The sequence below is a fragment of the Tympanuchus pallidicinctus genome, unplaced genomic scaffold (assembly GCF_026119805.1).
Source record: "Tympanuchus pallidicinctus isolate F22 unplaced genomic scaffold, pur_lepc_1.0 scaffold2, whole genome shotgun sequence".
NCBI lineage: Eukaryota > Metazoa > Chordata > Aves > Galliformes > Phasianidae > Tympanuchus > Tympanuchus pallidicinctus.
Genome location: NW_026294721.1, coordinates 41,071,672 through 41,086,729, shown reverse-complemented (window position 1 = coordinate 41,086,729; position 15,058 = coordinate 41,071,672). Strand labels below are relative to the sequence as shown.

At 41.1% G+C, this 15,058-nt stretch overlaps 1 protein-coding gene and 1 long non-coding RNA gene across 4 annotated transcripts in view; one reads left to right on the top strand and one right to left on the bottom strand.

The window, feature by feature from the left end:
* TECRL (trans-2,3-enoyl-CoA reductase like) overlaps window positions 1-15,058 on the bottom strand; it is a 51,820-nt gene that overhangs the window by 26,521 nt on the left and 10,241 nt on the right. For all 3 annotated transcript variants that reach the window (XM_052682987.1, XM_052682986.1, XM_052682984.1), the window contains exon 2: window positions 11,919-11,970. In XM_052682987.1, the coding sequence (XP_052538947.1) occupies window positions 11,919-11,970 (52 nt within the window). The remainder of the gene's footprint in view (window positions 1-11,918; window positions 11,971-15,058) is intronic.
* Window positions 1-15,058, top strand: part of LOC128080611 (uncharacterized) — a 35,156-nt gene that overhangs the window by 13,212 nt on the left and 6,886 nt on the right. The window lies entirely within an intron of this gene.

Sequence of the window (15,058 nt, the reverse complement as noted above, 5' to 3'; positions counted from 1 at the left end):
GTTAAATTATTTGCTTCTCACTGTTTTTCGCTACCCGTGCATCTGTTATAACAAATAGGGTTAATAATTACAAGCAATACCTGCTGTGATATGAATAGGATGATGTGAACAACAAAATTACTGTAATCAATCAGCAGCAGTGTGTTGCTTAAATTTGCAGAAGTATGGGAAATTCTGGGGAACACTGCAGCACCAATAGCCCTTACATAGTCACCAAAGTCAGGCATTAGCTGAGGAATGTAACAGCCCTAACCTGTATGAACTGAGCGTGCCTGAAATATGCTCATCACCTTAACCAGACTGTCATTTTGATATGTCTTGCAGGAATAAGAGGTTGCTTAGAAATGCTTACATACTGCTGTGGAGGAGAAGGTATTTTTGTATGCAATATTTGGAGGCAAATATAGTGACACACAGTTTATCTGAAAACTAACTTACTGAGGTCTTTCTTTGACAAGTAAATGCTGAACAAATATAGTCATTCTATGTCCATGACCTTAAACAGCGCTGGTCACAAATGTTCTTTCTCTGGGTTGGAGCAGCTGTGTTTGAGCACTCTCAGGAACAGAGATTTATCACTGTATTGACAGTTGCAGCCTTGCTGGACTGAGGTTTGCCTGCCCTTGCTTCACAGAACTGACAGCAGGAGGCTGAATGCTGAAATGACTTGAAGCTGTTGTTTTCTGCTTTGCTTTGGAAGAAAAGGCTGTGGCATTTGTTGTGCTAGCATGGCATGTGAGTGATTCTTGGGCATGAAGGCAATAAGGAAGGCACACCTAAGAAAGCACAGTAAAACTGAACTGGGCTACAAGACCCAGAAAGTAAGTATCCGAAGGTATTACTGTGCGTACTTTCACTGACAGCTGCTCAGTACTGTACTGGCACAGAACTGGGCTAGTGGAGCCAGGTGGGGAAAAAAGATGCTGTTTCCACCCCTTGCAAGGTCCTGACAGCATGGGGCTGGCCCTCCAAAGGCACCTGCTGGATCCAGAGTCTTTGACAAGACTGTGTTTTTTGTTGTAGCTGGACCTTTGATGTGCTGTATCAGAACGCCCTGAGAGGGAGCAAGATCTTGAACAAGATCTGTGTTTTTGTGAGAAGTCTGTGTAAAGAGCAGACCCAGCATGTCCCATTCAGTAAAATCTCAGCAGGTTTTAATAGCTCCATACCCAGGGATAAATCCCTTTTCTTTCTCAACTTCCATTTCCTCTGTGGTGCTCAGGGACGTGATTTAACAGAAGGTTGTTAGAGTTAGGGTAGTATGGTTATATTGCGGTTGGACTTGATCTTTAAGGTAATTTCCAAACTGAGAGATTCTATGATTCTATGATTTGTTTCATTTTGTAAGCTTTCCAGTCAAGATCTTTGGTCAGGTGTTTCCCAAAGGCAGCTTGACTCCTAACTGTTATGACAACAAAAATAACAACTCTTTTAAGACGATGAAATTTGGATGAGGAGTGGTTTGATCAGCCTGGCAGGCCAAAGTGATGCCTGCAGACCTTAGCTATACCAACAGTATGCTACCCTGTGCATTTCTTTTTCCTAAAAAAGTCCTCAGACTTTAGCTATATTCCTATCAGGTAATAAGAGACAAATTTCTTAAGAGTCAGCATAGTTTGTAGTAATGAAGATCAATTGTTGTTAGTAGCAAACAGAATATTATTTGTCATTTAGAGGTTGATTTCTGTCACTAGCAGATTAAGCTTTCAATTTTCCATTTCAAACAGCTTGACACTGAAACTAACTGAAAATTTAGACAAGCAAAAAGCATCAGACACTGAAGGCAAGCAAGCATGAGAACAATACTTATATGCATATTCAAATAATTAGGGGGAAAAAAGGAAAGAAAAACTTGCCTCGTGCATTTCAGTTTTCCTTGTTGCCTTCTACAGATGTTATAATTAATTTTGATCTTTGCGTGTGGAATTGCATTTAAATTAATGTGCATGGGCAAGGGAAGGGGTGAGGCTCACCTTTTGTTTCATTAGTAACAACCACAGAGCAGAATACAGAGAAACAAGAAAACTGATAAGGGAATGCCCCTAATTCCTGTAACGAGGTGAGGAAGTGTCAGATACACAGTGCTGCAGTAGTGCATCTAAATAAAATGTTATGTCTTCCTAAAGACTTCTTAAGCCTTCCTGTAATAAGTCTTATGAGGGGCAGCTGAGGGAGCTGTGGTTGTTCAGTCTGGAGGGGGCTCAGGGGAGACCTTTCAGCCTCTCTGCAACTGCCTGAAAGGAGATTGTGGCGAGATGGGGTCAGCCTCTCTGCCCAGGTAACAGTGATAGGATGAGAGGAAATGGTCTTAAGCTGTGCCAGGGGAGGTTCATGTGGGGTGTAAAGAAAAATTTCCTCTCAGAAAGAGTGGTGATACATTGGTACAGGTTGCCCATGGAGGTGGTGCAGTCACCGTCCCTGGCAGTGTACAAGAACCGTGGAGATGTGGCACTGGGGGATGTGGTCAGTGGGGATGGGATGGGTTTGAACTGGATGATCTTAGTGGTCTTTCCCAGCCTTAATGATTCTGTGATTTTATATAAAACACAGTTTTGTCAGTTTGCTGACAAATTTGCTGTTGTGCAAGAAATGACCCAAACATGAGAAATTATTCATTAAGGGACATGCAATTGACAAATTATGTGTTTCAGGGACTAGAAGGTAATATTCCTTATTTGTCTTGCCTGCTCATGTAATAAGATTAGATTTCTAAAAATGCAGCTTGATGTTTGGTGGTTTAGGCCTAAATCACCTAAATGTCCTCACTTTAGGAAGTAGTCGGTGGTCCAAAAAGCTCAGCTTGTGCAGCAAAGATAGCTCAAAACTCATCTGTACCTCCACCTCAGATGTAACGGGCGGAGGAGAGTCCTACCCCAAGCCCTAGCTGTGCTTCTTTAAAAGCAGTTCTTAGCCAATTAGCTAATAAAATATGCTAATAAATTATCATTTTCTTTCAGTATGTGACTGTACAGCTCTCCCCCCAGCCTCTAATATAATTAGAATGCATTCCCTCACTAACCCTAATAGCATCATTTTATTTTTCAACTAATGGCTGCGCCAATGCCATCAACAATCAAGTGAACAGCATTTGAGTTGCCATGATTTCTTCCTTAGTGCAAATTAAATTCTCGTAAATTCATTCTTAGATTCACCACACTGAAAATGAATCCCCAATAATAAGAGGACTAAATTGTAGCTTCTCCAGAAGCCGTGAGGAAGAAGCAGCATAGAGCTGCCCTGCTTAGCAAATCAGATAGATGAGTCAGCAGCTGTATGACGCCCCTCATGCTCTCCCTAGGAGAAGTTTATTTTGGCTGATTTAATTCTCCCGTCCCACCACTTTAATTACATTAAGTGGAGGCTTTCTGAAGCGCAGCTATGAGGCTTGGGAAACTGCTCTTACCTTCTCTGCATACTGACGATAACTAAATGCAAGAGCAGGAAACGGTTGGATGTGCAGAGAGGAGTTAGAAGTAGGCACCTAACTAACACTGTAACTGGGAGTCAGGCAGAGAGAGAGGCCAGCCTACATTTTACATCAGCACAGCCAGCAAATGAGCAGCAAACCCAGAGTAACTTGCACGTTGATTATTTCAATGGTGATTATTTCTAGCAGCAAATATATTCAGGATCATTGAGGTTTGGGGACAATTTAGAAAGAGGCAGAACTCCCCACTACATTACTTATATTGTAAATCATTTTTTCAGCTCCTTGTCTTTGATTACCTGCATTCATTAACTTGAAATAATGGTGAATATCAAGTTTTATTTGGAAGATTTCTTATTTTGATTGTCCTTAGACATTCTCCTCCTGCTCAAATAGCACAAAAAAAAAAAAAAGAAAAGAAAAAAAAAAAGGCAGGGTATGAACAGAAGAGAGCAAACAAATGCAAACACATCGCTGTTACAGGGTGACATGTTCCACATCAGAGGTCTAGGCAGGGTCCCCTGCTCTTGTTCTGCTCACCTGAGATTCCTCTTATTCTAGCATGAGTTCTTTCCTGTTCTGTTATCTCAGCATGTTGGCTCACTTCTGTAAGAAGTCTTGGCGCTTTTTGTGCGAACGTATACAGCTCCTCCTAAGAGAAACTGCTGCATCTTTTTTGCAGAGCCACCTGCCCAACTATGGTGTCCAAAGGCATGGGGACCCTTTTGAGAAAAACCCTGATGTAGACACAGAACACATTTAAAACCCTGAAGTGATCTTGACCCTGCCGTCGTCATCAGGCATCTCATTAACGGCCATGAGATTCTTTTCACAGTCATGAAGAACCACTGGGGGTTTTCTCATCTTGAATTCCTTAAATCAATGTTTAGCCTATGTGAATGTGGTGGTGAACAGCAGGTTGAAGTTGGAAGTCAGATAAGATCATAATACCAGAATTTAAATTGAGGTAGGAGCTCTTTAAAAACAAAAGTAACTTTGGCATCTTCGATTTACAGTTCAGTAGGCTATAATCCTTCATTTTATCTGTGACTTGCACATTCTTTAGGGCCTGGATTATTTCTGTGGGGCCTTATACTGTCCTTTTCTCAGTTGAGACACAGGCACTGTAATAAGGCATTTTGTAAGTAACAACAGGCAATTCTGATGAACAATTTTAGTTGTTTCTCATCTAGATCTGTCAGTTGCATCTCCTGCAAAGGAAAGGAAAGCGAAGAATCTAGCTATGAAATTTCCTTTTCTTAATGAGGCATTTAAATAGCATCTCACATTTGTTCTCCAGTTGTTTACATAGGATTTCATTTGTGATGCATTGTTAGAGCCCTGTTAATCTCAGCTGGGAACAATATCCCAGAGAGCAGAGAAGACCAGTTCTGCTTCAAGCTACATCTCTATAGATTCATTGCCTTTTCTTTCGTTATATTATTCATCTGAAATTATAACTGTAATTCAGCTAAAAAAATGCAGTAGCATAGCATCAGATAAAGCATCTGCCAAAAAGAGAAAAAAAAATGTGAGTTTCCATTAAAGACTTTGAGATGATCTTCTCTTTTCTATTTTTGGTTTGAAATATCTCTCTTTTTTTTCCTGAAGATCAGCTTATTTCATAAGCCTTTAATGAATAGCCTAGCTTTTGTGTTCTAGACAACCTGCTGCTTCCAGTTCAATAGGTCATTAGGCATATATTTAAGCCATTAATTGTCCCAAACAGTTCTTAGGGAATCACAGCCAAAACAGACAAAAGAGTGCAAGGTAGATAAAAGGTGGGTTAATCATTCCTATTTTATAGATGAGAAAATGAAGCTTGAAAGGGATAAAGTGTCTAGTACAAAATTCACCCAGGTCAATAACATGACTCCCATTGGTTTCAAACTAAACATTAAAGATCTGTGGCCCAAATACCAAATTCATTTCAGTGTAAATTAGGAAACTTTAAACACCCCAGACACCCCACTGACATTTATTGTTGTTTTTAAAGACCAAAATACTTGAAATATTTGTCCTAGAAGTGCTGCTTGAGGTCATATGTGGCTAAATGCATTGCATAATGACCCTGCATGTGGCAGGGGGGTTGGAGATTCATGATCCTTGAGGTCCCCATCAACCCTGGCCATTCTGTGATTCTTTGGCACCAACTGCATAAGCCAAAATTCAACCATAGTATCAGTTACTGAATTGGTTTCTTAATACAGTACAAACTGAAATTATTCTTTATAACCACATTTATATTTCAGAAAGCAAAATTCAGGGGATGTCTGATCAAATACTTCTCAGACTGATTTACTATTTGCTATATAACTAACAGGATTCAAGCACTCAATAAAAGTGAACTGCAGCTGCCTGGTTTTCTCTCCTTTTCTGGAAGGCTACCAGGTAACTGCAACATTATGACTGCAGCTGAAGCACACTTTATCTTTCCTTTCCCTTTGGAAAACTGGCCAGAATTGTTGTGGTTTTTTTTTTTTTGTTTTTTTTTTTTTCTTTTGTAATTCCCTCTGATTGAAAGGGAGAAAGCATCTAGCACAAAATTCACCAAGTCAATGGTGTGACTCCCATGCTATTGTGTAGGGAGATTGCAATTTCAGGTTTAAGTATGAGTTCTAAGTTCTTAGTCCCTTTGAAGATGAAAATAACTAAGTTAACTCAGTTTGGCTTCTGCTTTCTTTTAATTATGTTATGTCAGTGATGCCACTCTCATTTTCTGGCTAGCCATTAGAAAAGAAGTGAAAACATTCCCAGCTCTTAGAGATAGGCTGCAATTGCCTTGATAGATAAGCCATAAATTAAAGCCACAAATCTATGCCAACAGATAGGCACTTGCATTTTGTGTAGAGAAATTTGCACAGATGATGTGGCACAATTAAGCTGATTCGGAGGTCATTCTCCTGTAACTTCTTGCTGGAGAGATCAGATCTGAAGCTGACTGTTCAGGCTGGCCTCCTGGCTACATCAGCAAGCCAAGGCAAGAATTCAGGCTTCTGTTCTGACATGCATGCTCTACACTGACAGGTTGCAATTTACTCGTGGATCAGATCGAACTGGGAGCTGGGGAGGAAGATGGCAGAGATTTTCCATGGGAAGATCTGTTGCTCACTTTGTGCTTAGCTTTGCAAAAGAAATAAAGAGTTCAAATATGTATGGAGCTCACTGTGCCAGTAGCAATAAATTCAAGGAGCTTGTAGTCAGGTGAATGGTGTCAACAGGCACAGAGAATTAAGACGACCTTAGATGATGTCATTTGAGGGATACTTACATTCAGTGTAACCTAGTCTCCCATTAGTATCTGCTGTGTGGCTAAGACAGGAGACAAATCAATTAGAAAATGAGATCTCATCATGTTTTCTCCTCCTAATCTAGTCATTTTCATTTTGGAGTTCAGTGCAGATGAATGAGTAATTTACCCAGATGAAATCACTGTACTTCATACTGCTCATTTGCAATAACTTCCCATCCCTGGTGTTTCACCTTCAGTGTTAATTTCCAGTTGAGTTATAAATGCCGAGAGGAAAAATTATTGAAAACAATCAGTGAATGTGACTGCCAACCCTGTGCATCCTGTGAATCTGTGCTGGGGATGCAGATGGGCCTGTGAACTTTGCAGCAAGACAACCTGCCCAGGAGAATATTGAGAATTCATTCATCTATGGATTTGAGCTGTGTTTCTGGGGTAGTATGAACTGTGTGGGATAAAAATGGGGAGGAATGACATTGAGATTTGTTAAAAACTCTATTTTGCAGCTCCCTTCCTACCCGGAGAGTGCTTCTGGCCCAAGGCAACTCAGGCCAGTACCAGATCATGGCCCTGTTTCCAGTACATTGACTTTTTCAAAGCCTGATGTCCTAGTACAGATCAGGAGAAGGATCCCTATTGAGGGTGCTGTGTCCTAGATATGATTTATTCTGGTCTCTTCAGTTGGTGAAATACATGAAGGGCTCATGGTTGATTGACAGGCCAGGAGTAGGAAGTCAGCTTGGGAGAGCCATAAATAGTGTAATTCAGCTTCTCCAAGTCCCCAGCATGTGTATTCACTGGGCACGTGAGTCTCTCCAGGCATTAAAATTGACAGATTTCATTAACTTGCTTCAACCTGAGAATCCAGCTGTAACAAACAGTGTGGAGAAATCAGAGGAACTGCAGGTTCTCAGCAAGACTGTTATCAAGCAGTCCTGACTGTACAGAGCCTGTAGGCAATGCAGTGGCTTAGCAGTCACTGTTCTTGCTGCTACTGCTCTTAATGACTAATCCCCACAGAATCCTTCCCCACCTCTTTGAGCCCTGCAGTTTAATGCCGCGGACAGCCTCTAGGGGGAAATTATGTGATGCAGAAAGAACAGCCATCCTTTCCAGCAGCAGTACTGCATCCAGCTCTTGCATTTTTGCACAGCTCACACAAAATGGAGAATTTTTCCTTAAGCCTTTTCACTTGAAATCATGCTATGAGTTCTTGGATATCATTAAAAATATAGAAGACATAGAGAGTTCAGGAAACATTTGGACAATGCTCTTAGTTAAATGGTCTGATTTTGGGGTGGTCCTGTGAGAAGACAGGTGTTGGGCTCAATGTTCCTTACAGGTCCTTTTCACAGAATCACAGAATGGCCAGAGTTGGAAGGGGCCTCAAGGATCATGAATCTCCAACCCCCCTGCCACAGGCAGGGCCACCAACCTCCCCATTTAATACCAGACCAGGCTGCCCAGGGCCTTGAACACCTCCAGGGATGGGACATCCACAACGTCTCTGGGCAGCCTGTTCTAGTACCTCACCACTCTCTCTGTGAAGAATTTCCTCCTGACATCCAACATGATGTGAGTCTATGATACTATGCAGGACACTGCGCAGGATGAGAGCAGTAGTTGAAATCTGGCAGATGCATAGCAATGTGTTAGGATGCATTCAGCTCACATGGAGGAGACTAAAGGGGAGAGGTAGGCTCCCAGCATGAAGTAGGAGTTGCGTTGTTTCTCTCCTTGTCCTCTCTCCAGAGGAAAGCAACAAAAAATATTTTGGTGGTTTTCCAGGGGACGTAGCTCTCAGGATTTCTATAGAAACATCTGCTAAGAAGCAGTCATAAGATTGTACAGCACACCACTGAAGTTTCATAATGTCCAGAAATTATGCTGTTTATTCTTGAGTGCCACCTACTGACAATTTCTTTTGTACTGATTCCCTTTTGCTAATGCTCCTTATTTAACATACTTTATGTAAAAAGTTTTGCTAGCTTAGAAAGGGTAGCCTGCAGATTTGGATCTCAGTGATTAGAAGTTAGCATCTTATTGGGACAGCTAGCAGCTTACAGTGTTCCTTATTTCTTGAATACTTCCAACTCCTCTGCACGCTGGGATATTCTCCATGTGATGTTTTCAACCCTTGCTTCTGCTTTTCTTTTTCCTTCTGTCCATCGTCAGGCTTCTTGCTATCTGCCCTACCTCACTTGCCTGCTGCTTCTGCCTGGAGGGCAGTTTCTGATCTCCCTAAGCTCATTCTGCTGACTTCAAAGTTTAGTTACAGTTGTGCTACCTCCCTGTGCAGAACAATGTGTCCAAGATTTTGTGATGGTGTTGCAGCGATCTTATTTCCCCCCTCCTTTCTGTTCTTCCTTCACTTTCAAGAACCTTACCAGAAACTTCTGTGCAGTAACCCTGAAAATACTGAATGATCACTGATTCCATTACACTACTTGTTCTAGATGTATTTTATTTTAGTTACTCGACACTTGGATTAGCGTTATTATTACTACATTTCTCCATTTTCTATCCATAAGATATCCTCCCCCACTGGTCCAATACATTTTGAAAAGACAAAAATAAACTGAAGGTGAAGATTTATTGCCAAGGACAAAAGCTTTGCAAAGTTTAGTCTGCAAGAATGGCAGTCTGGATCTGCCACCTGCCACAGAAACTGATGGCCGGAAAGCTGCAGCAGGATACTGTGGTTCTCTGCTGACCACAGTGCTGTGCATCTCTGCTATGGTGGTTAGAGTGTCCAGGGGCTGATCCGAAATTGCACTTTTCAGTCTGAAGAAAGCCTTTGAATTCCCATGGGAAGGGCTGTATGTCTTAGATAGTTACCTCCACTAAATGCTTATAGATCCCTGAATCTCCAGTGATATAACTGGGATTGCCCTGCTGAACTCAGTGCCACAGAAAACAGTGTTAGCTTTGGCTGGGATTGTTGGAGTTTTACTGAAATGAGACCTGAGGAATAATAACGTTCCTGGATTTGAGTATTTTTTCATATAAATACAGATGCAAACTAATATTTGACTGACTTAGAAACTGCTGAGCAGTAGCATGTTATGTGTCACTTGCATTCCGTTTCTTTTATTTAATGATTAACAGTCCCCTGCTGCAATTCGTAATTCAGTCTTTCTCCTCTGTTCTTCACTCAGGCAGCAAAACCTGATCAGTGACAGAGACGATGCTTGTGAAATTGCTGCACAGGGGTTCCTCTCTCTCACTGAAGGGCTGACAAGACACCAGCTGAGGAGAAAGCTTAATTGCATGGGTGATCAAAGGATAGTGCACAAAGACAGGGAGACTGTAAGGGTGTCCGTGTAGGAGTGTTTTAGCAAAGATTATAGGGAAGATGTGAGTCTGGCACACATGAAATGACAGAAATGAATGCATGAGCTAGTACAAATAGACACTAACCAAAGGCATCCACAGATCAGCTTCAGCTGCTTCGTGGCTCTTGCCTAAAAGAACTGTATTCTGTAAGCTGTCATCCCCCAAACTACACAGAGGAAAAAAGGGAAGGTTTGTCCTTTGCCAGTGGAAAAGGAGAAGGGGGTAACCTCATGAAACAATAACACACAGGCTGAGCTGGAAAAGAGAGATCAAAGCAGTGAGCCGGAATGGGAAGAAAGGACACAGGACACTGTGACACAGTGTACTGTGAGAACAGTGGGAATTGAACTTAGAAATTGAGGACTGAAAAAGCATTGAAGGTACTTGTCAGCCCTTCCCTGTGCTGTAAAGGGCCACACTGATAGAGATTCAGTTCATTCCTTGTTGTACTGTTTCTTGCTTTCCTTATATACAGCTCCACTTACATCACTGGAAGCATTTGAGAGGTAAGGTACCTCTGTGTATGAAAACAGATGCCATTAGGATGGCTTATATGCGAACTTGTACCATTTTACCCCAAAATCATTAAAAACTTCATTATAGTTAAACTGGGATAAGTCTCTGTGCCAGTGATCAACTGATTTAAGCTGAATCAATATAAACCCAGTTTCAATTGATTTAAGAGAGTATCAGCAGAAAAGCACGCCATTTCACAAAGTGAGGGGAGGACATATTTTTATTGAAACATTAAATCTTATGCACTCCTTTGGTGCTTCATTTCTAGCCTGTGTTTGTTTGCCCTTTATTTCCAACCCTCAATTCTTTTGCATCTTTTTCTTATCAATTTAATAGCTTAGTTCAAGTTAGCAGGCATTGTACAGACCTGCTTATCCCATGTGAGTGACATTCAAGGCTATGAATCCTCATCGCAAGGAGCATGCTACTTTCCACAGGCAGAGAAGGAGAAATGTGCTCCTGTTCTAGGAGCAAGCCATCAAAATTGAGCTCTCTACAAACACATGCAGTATGCAGAATTCAAGGCCCACCATACGTACATTTACACCTGGTAGCTTTCAGGTATATTTGGCCTCTCTAAAATACTAACCCAGCAATTCATAAAGAATGAAGGGAAATGCCATCAAGCTTTGGCACCCTGCTTTGCTGTTTCTCTCACCTTTCCTTCCATTGCCTCTACTGTGAGCTGGATGTGTATGACTAGAAGGTGGTAGAAAGAAAGCATCCAAAAAAAACTGTTCCCTGAAAGCAAGAAAAGGGCATCTTTGAATGTAGCTGCTCATTTCATCTCACGAACAAGGTCCATATCTACAGTCTGTATGTGCCAAAATTGTACATTCCTGTGCTATTTTTTTCTTTACCCACGGACACAAAAACAAGAAAGTGAGGCTAGAAAAATGGGAGTTTGCCCAGACCATTAAGGAACTGGACAGCATTGAGTTAATTGAGAACTTTGCCACCTTGCCTCCATGATCCCAGAAAAGTCATTCAATCACAAGGTGCTTCTGCTCCCTGCTACAGTAGCTGTTCAGTCCACGTGGTCTATTTACAACCAGCTTGAAGCAGACTAATGTCATCTAAGCTTATCAAATACAACCCTGGGAGAGCAAATGCAGCTGAGATCTTGAATTGGCACTGTAATGTTAGAAATGGGATAGAAAAATATTGTCCCCCTTGAGCTAGTGGTGTTAAATAATGTAGTCCTCTCCTTCCAGCCTTTCATGTCTGTGATAGCTACAGTAGAATCTCCAAATGCTGCTCTAATTTAGCACTGGAGCTGTCAAGCCAGCCTCAGCTTTAGTGTGAGATTTCATGAAAAATAAATTTGACTGCTTCTCCAAACTTAAAGGCCTCTAACCATGCCTCCAGCCGGCTGGCCACAGTACTTACAGGCTTTGTGAAATTTGTGTTTCACATCTAGGAGGGTAGATGATGGAGGTATCTAAAAAAGAAAACAAAATGCAGGCAGGTTAATTTTTCCATCTTTTTCAATCTGAGATGCCTTTCCCCCTCCCCATAGACGTAGAGACAATTCAATTTGTCTGTAAGTTCTTCAGGCAACAATAAAGCAAATCATTAAATTCCCATCTCACATTTTATTTGCTTCTTACCCAGGCCACTTTTGCAAGGACAGCTGAACGCTAAAATTCCAAGGTCAAGAGGGAAAGCTGCTGGCCCTGCAGAGGCAGCAACTGTCCCTAGGATCAAACTGATGGGACATCTTTGTTAGCTTTAAGCTGAGGTTCAAGTGTGTTAGGACTTGGCTCTTAGACATGAAGACATTTTCCTCTGGATCCAGTAGTACAGGGGCGAATCTCTGTCCTTTCTGTGTGAAATCAGTTTCTTTCTGCAAGATGTCTTTTGTGTGCAACAAAGCAATTCAGGTGTCACAGTGTTAGGTAGCTATCTGGAGGCCATTTAGGCTCTATTTTATTATGTTTATTGATTTCTTAACACACTTTGTACAAAGTGTCTGAGAAACACAGCAAGAATTTACTAGACTGGAAGGCTTAGAAGTAAGTAGCCTGAATTTACAAGCAAAAGGAATGGAACACTTCAGAAAGAAATATGTTAAGCTTGAGATTGAGCTGGCAGTGGCAAGGGTCTGGTCTTAACAAGAGCATCCCTTTGCAGTTGATGCTGATTTAGTATTCTGTGTTGATGATTTAATCTCAGAGACTAAGTAAATTAAAGTGTATCTTATCTGTGGGACCCGCTTTGTCTCTAGTGAAAGACCTTATGGTTACAGCCAGACAGCAGAATGCAGAAAGCTTCCTTCCCCAAGGACTTCAGGTACCTGTGCTATGTAAAATTCTGTCTCAAAAGCTACCAATCATTACAAATAAATAAACTTACATCATTTGACACCCAATATGAATATCCAATATACTTGTCATTAACGCATAGGAGTGAGCCAGTATTTTTCTAGTGAGAATATGAAGAGGCAGAAAAAAGTGTGTAAAATTAAGATTTTTGCTAGCTCTGTCTTTGGGTTTAGATGAAAATACTTTCTTTTCCACAGTTAGAAAGAGATTTTCTAGGCACTGGTAAAATCCAGATTTGCAGTCATTCCATGCAACTTCCAGTAGAACGGCGCATCCTCACGTGCCTTCCTTTTGTAATGTGTACAGCTACTTTGGACTTGAACAGGAAAGGTTGGTTTTGGTTTTGTTCTTTGTTTGTTTAATTATTGTTTTCAGAGACTCTAAAAATACCTGAAATTGCCTTCTTTCACCTTGTAATTTCACATCTATGAAGTCTGGATCCTAGACATGGATGCAAGTGGTGTTATGTGGCAACAACCATAGAGTACCCAGGACCTTTCAGGTGTCCTAGAGCAGGGAAGGTTTGGAGGTTTTCCAAGCTCAAAGAAAGGAAGCCAAAAACCTTGCTCAGGACTGATAAAAATCAAGGTATTGCCAAGACAGATAATGACCACATTAGCTTCTCAAACTGGGTGCTGAAAGAACTGGTACTAAATACTGATTGCTGAATACTATGAGTCAGTCACCTTACCTCATAACACTGTTAACCTGAGCACACTCATAGCATAGAGCAGCCCAAGAGCCTCTTGATCTCCCCTTGAGTAGGAATGCCCTTCATGGTTGCATCTCCGCAGAGATCCCTTACACCTTGATGACAAGATACCTTGCTGATAGAGATCCTTGGTAAGTGATGAATAGTTTTAAGCTTTGTTAGTTTTACTATATTATATCTTAAATTGATTGTGCTTATATAAACTCTCAGACATAAATCACTGACCAAATCCAGGAGTGGATTCCATGCTTCTGTGGTTCAAGGAGTTTAGAAAGCAACGGGGTCCACCCTGAACCTCAGGACTCAATGAGAGAGTCTCCTGAATGAGTGTTTAACCCTATCCTCTATGCAGTAAATAATCAAGTCTACCCCACCATCTCAAACCTTGCTAAGCTTCTGTCTTATTTATGTTAATCTTTGCGAAGTAACTATGATATCAATACATTCCTGCTTCCTTCTTATGAGTGAGGTGTTTGACTTTCTAGTTGCAACACGTTCACAACCAGATCGGGTGTTTGAACCACATAGCTGGACTGTGCTCCCTTGCAACCTTTATGAGTGATGCAGAGCTCATTAGCAAGGGCACTGCTGGGCATGAGTACGTCCAAGCTGCTTGAGGCTAGAGTTGCTTTTAATCATGCCAGCTCAGGATGGATGGTTGGTTGGTTGGCTAGTCATGATCTGGCAGCTCTGTGTGGCACCACACTGTGTGGGCTGCATGTGCCCAGGGAAGGCCTGAAGCACGTGTTCTCAGCCAAGAGGGCAGGAAAACATTTGTTTTGTGGGCCAGCTGGCTTGGAGAAGGGCTGTTCTCTTCTCTTGAGGCGAACTGCACAGACCACAAGTTGAAAAATAACACAAATGCCTTCCTATTGAGAATGGGCTGTGACACTGAGGAATCACAGTGTCCTTTCTCAGGCAGAATAACGAGGCTATAGTCACAAAAGAATGAAATACATTTTTTTATGATCTTGATAATTCTGTATTCTTTTTCTTAAAGGCATCATAAAACAACCAGTGAGGCTATAGATTCTAATATTGATCAATGTGAAGATGGATGCTGAGACATCAGCTTGCCACTAAGAGTGTTCTCTTCATAAACCATTAATTATCTTTTGTTCTTTTCATCCTACATCAATACAAGCTAAAGAATTGTAACGACTGGAACATCATCTCCTCTTATTACCCATTGTGCTAGCTGAATAAAAACCTGAAACATTTCAGTGTAATTATTAGTTCTATTCTTCTTTTATTCTTTTAAATTATTTATGAAAAGACTGTAACCTTTCTTTTCCTCTAATTCAGCACTTTTCAAATATGCAAATGGAAAACAGAAAGACCACCCTTGGTTTATTTAAAAGATCTATTTCATTTAAAAGAATAATTTCATTCTCAAAGCACCTTAGTTGGCACGTATCTTCTGCATCTGATGGTCAAGCAGTGAACTCCAAATTTTTACCCTGTGTAGTCTAACACTAGGTTTCAAATATAGC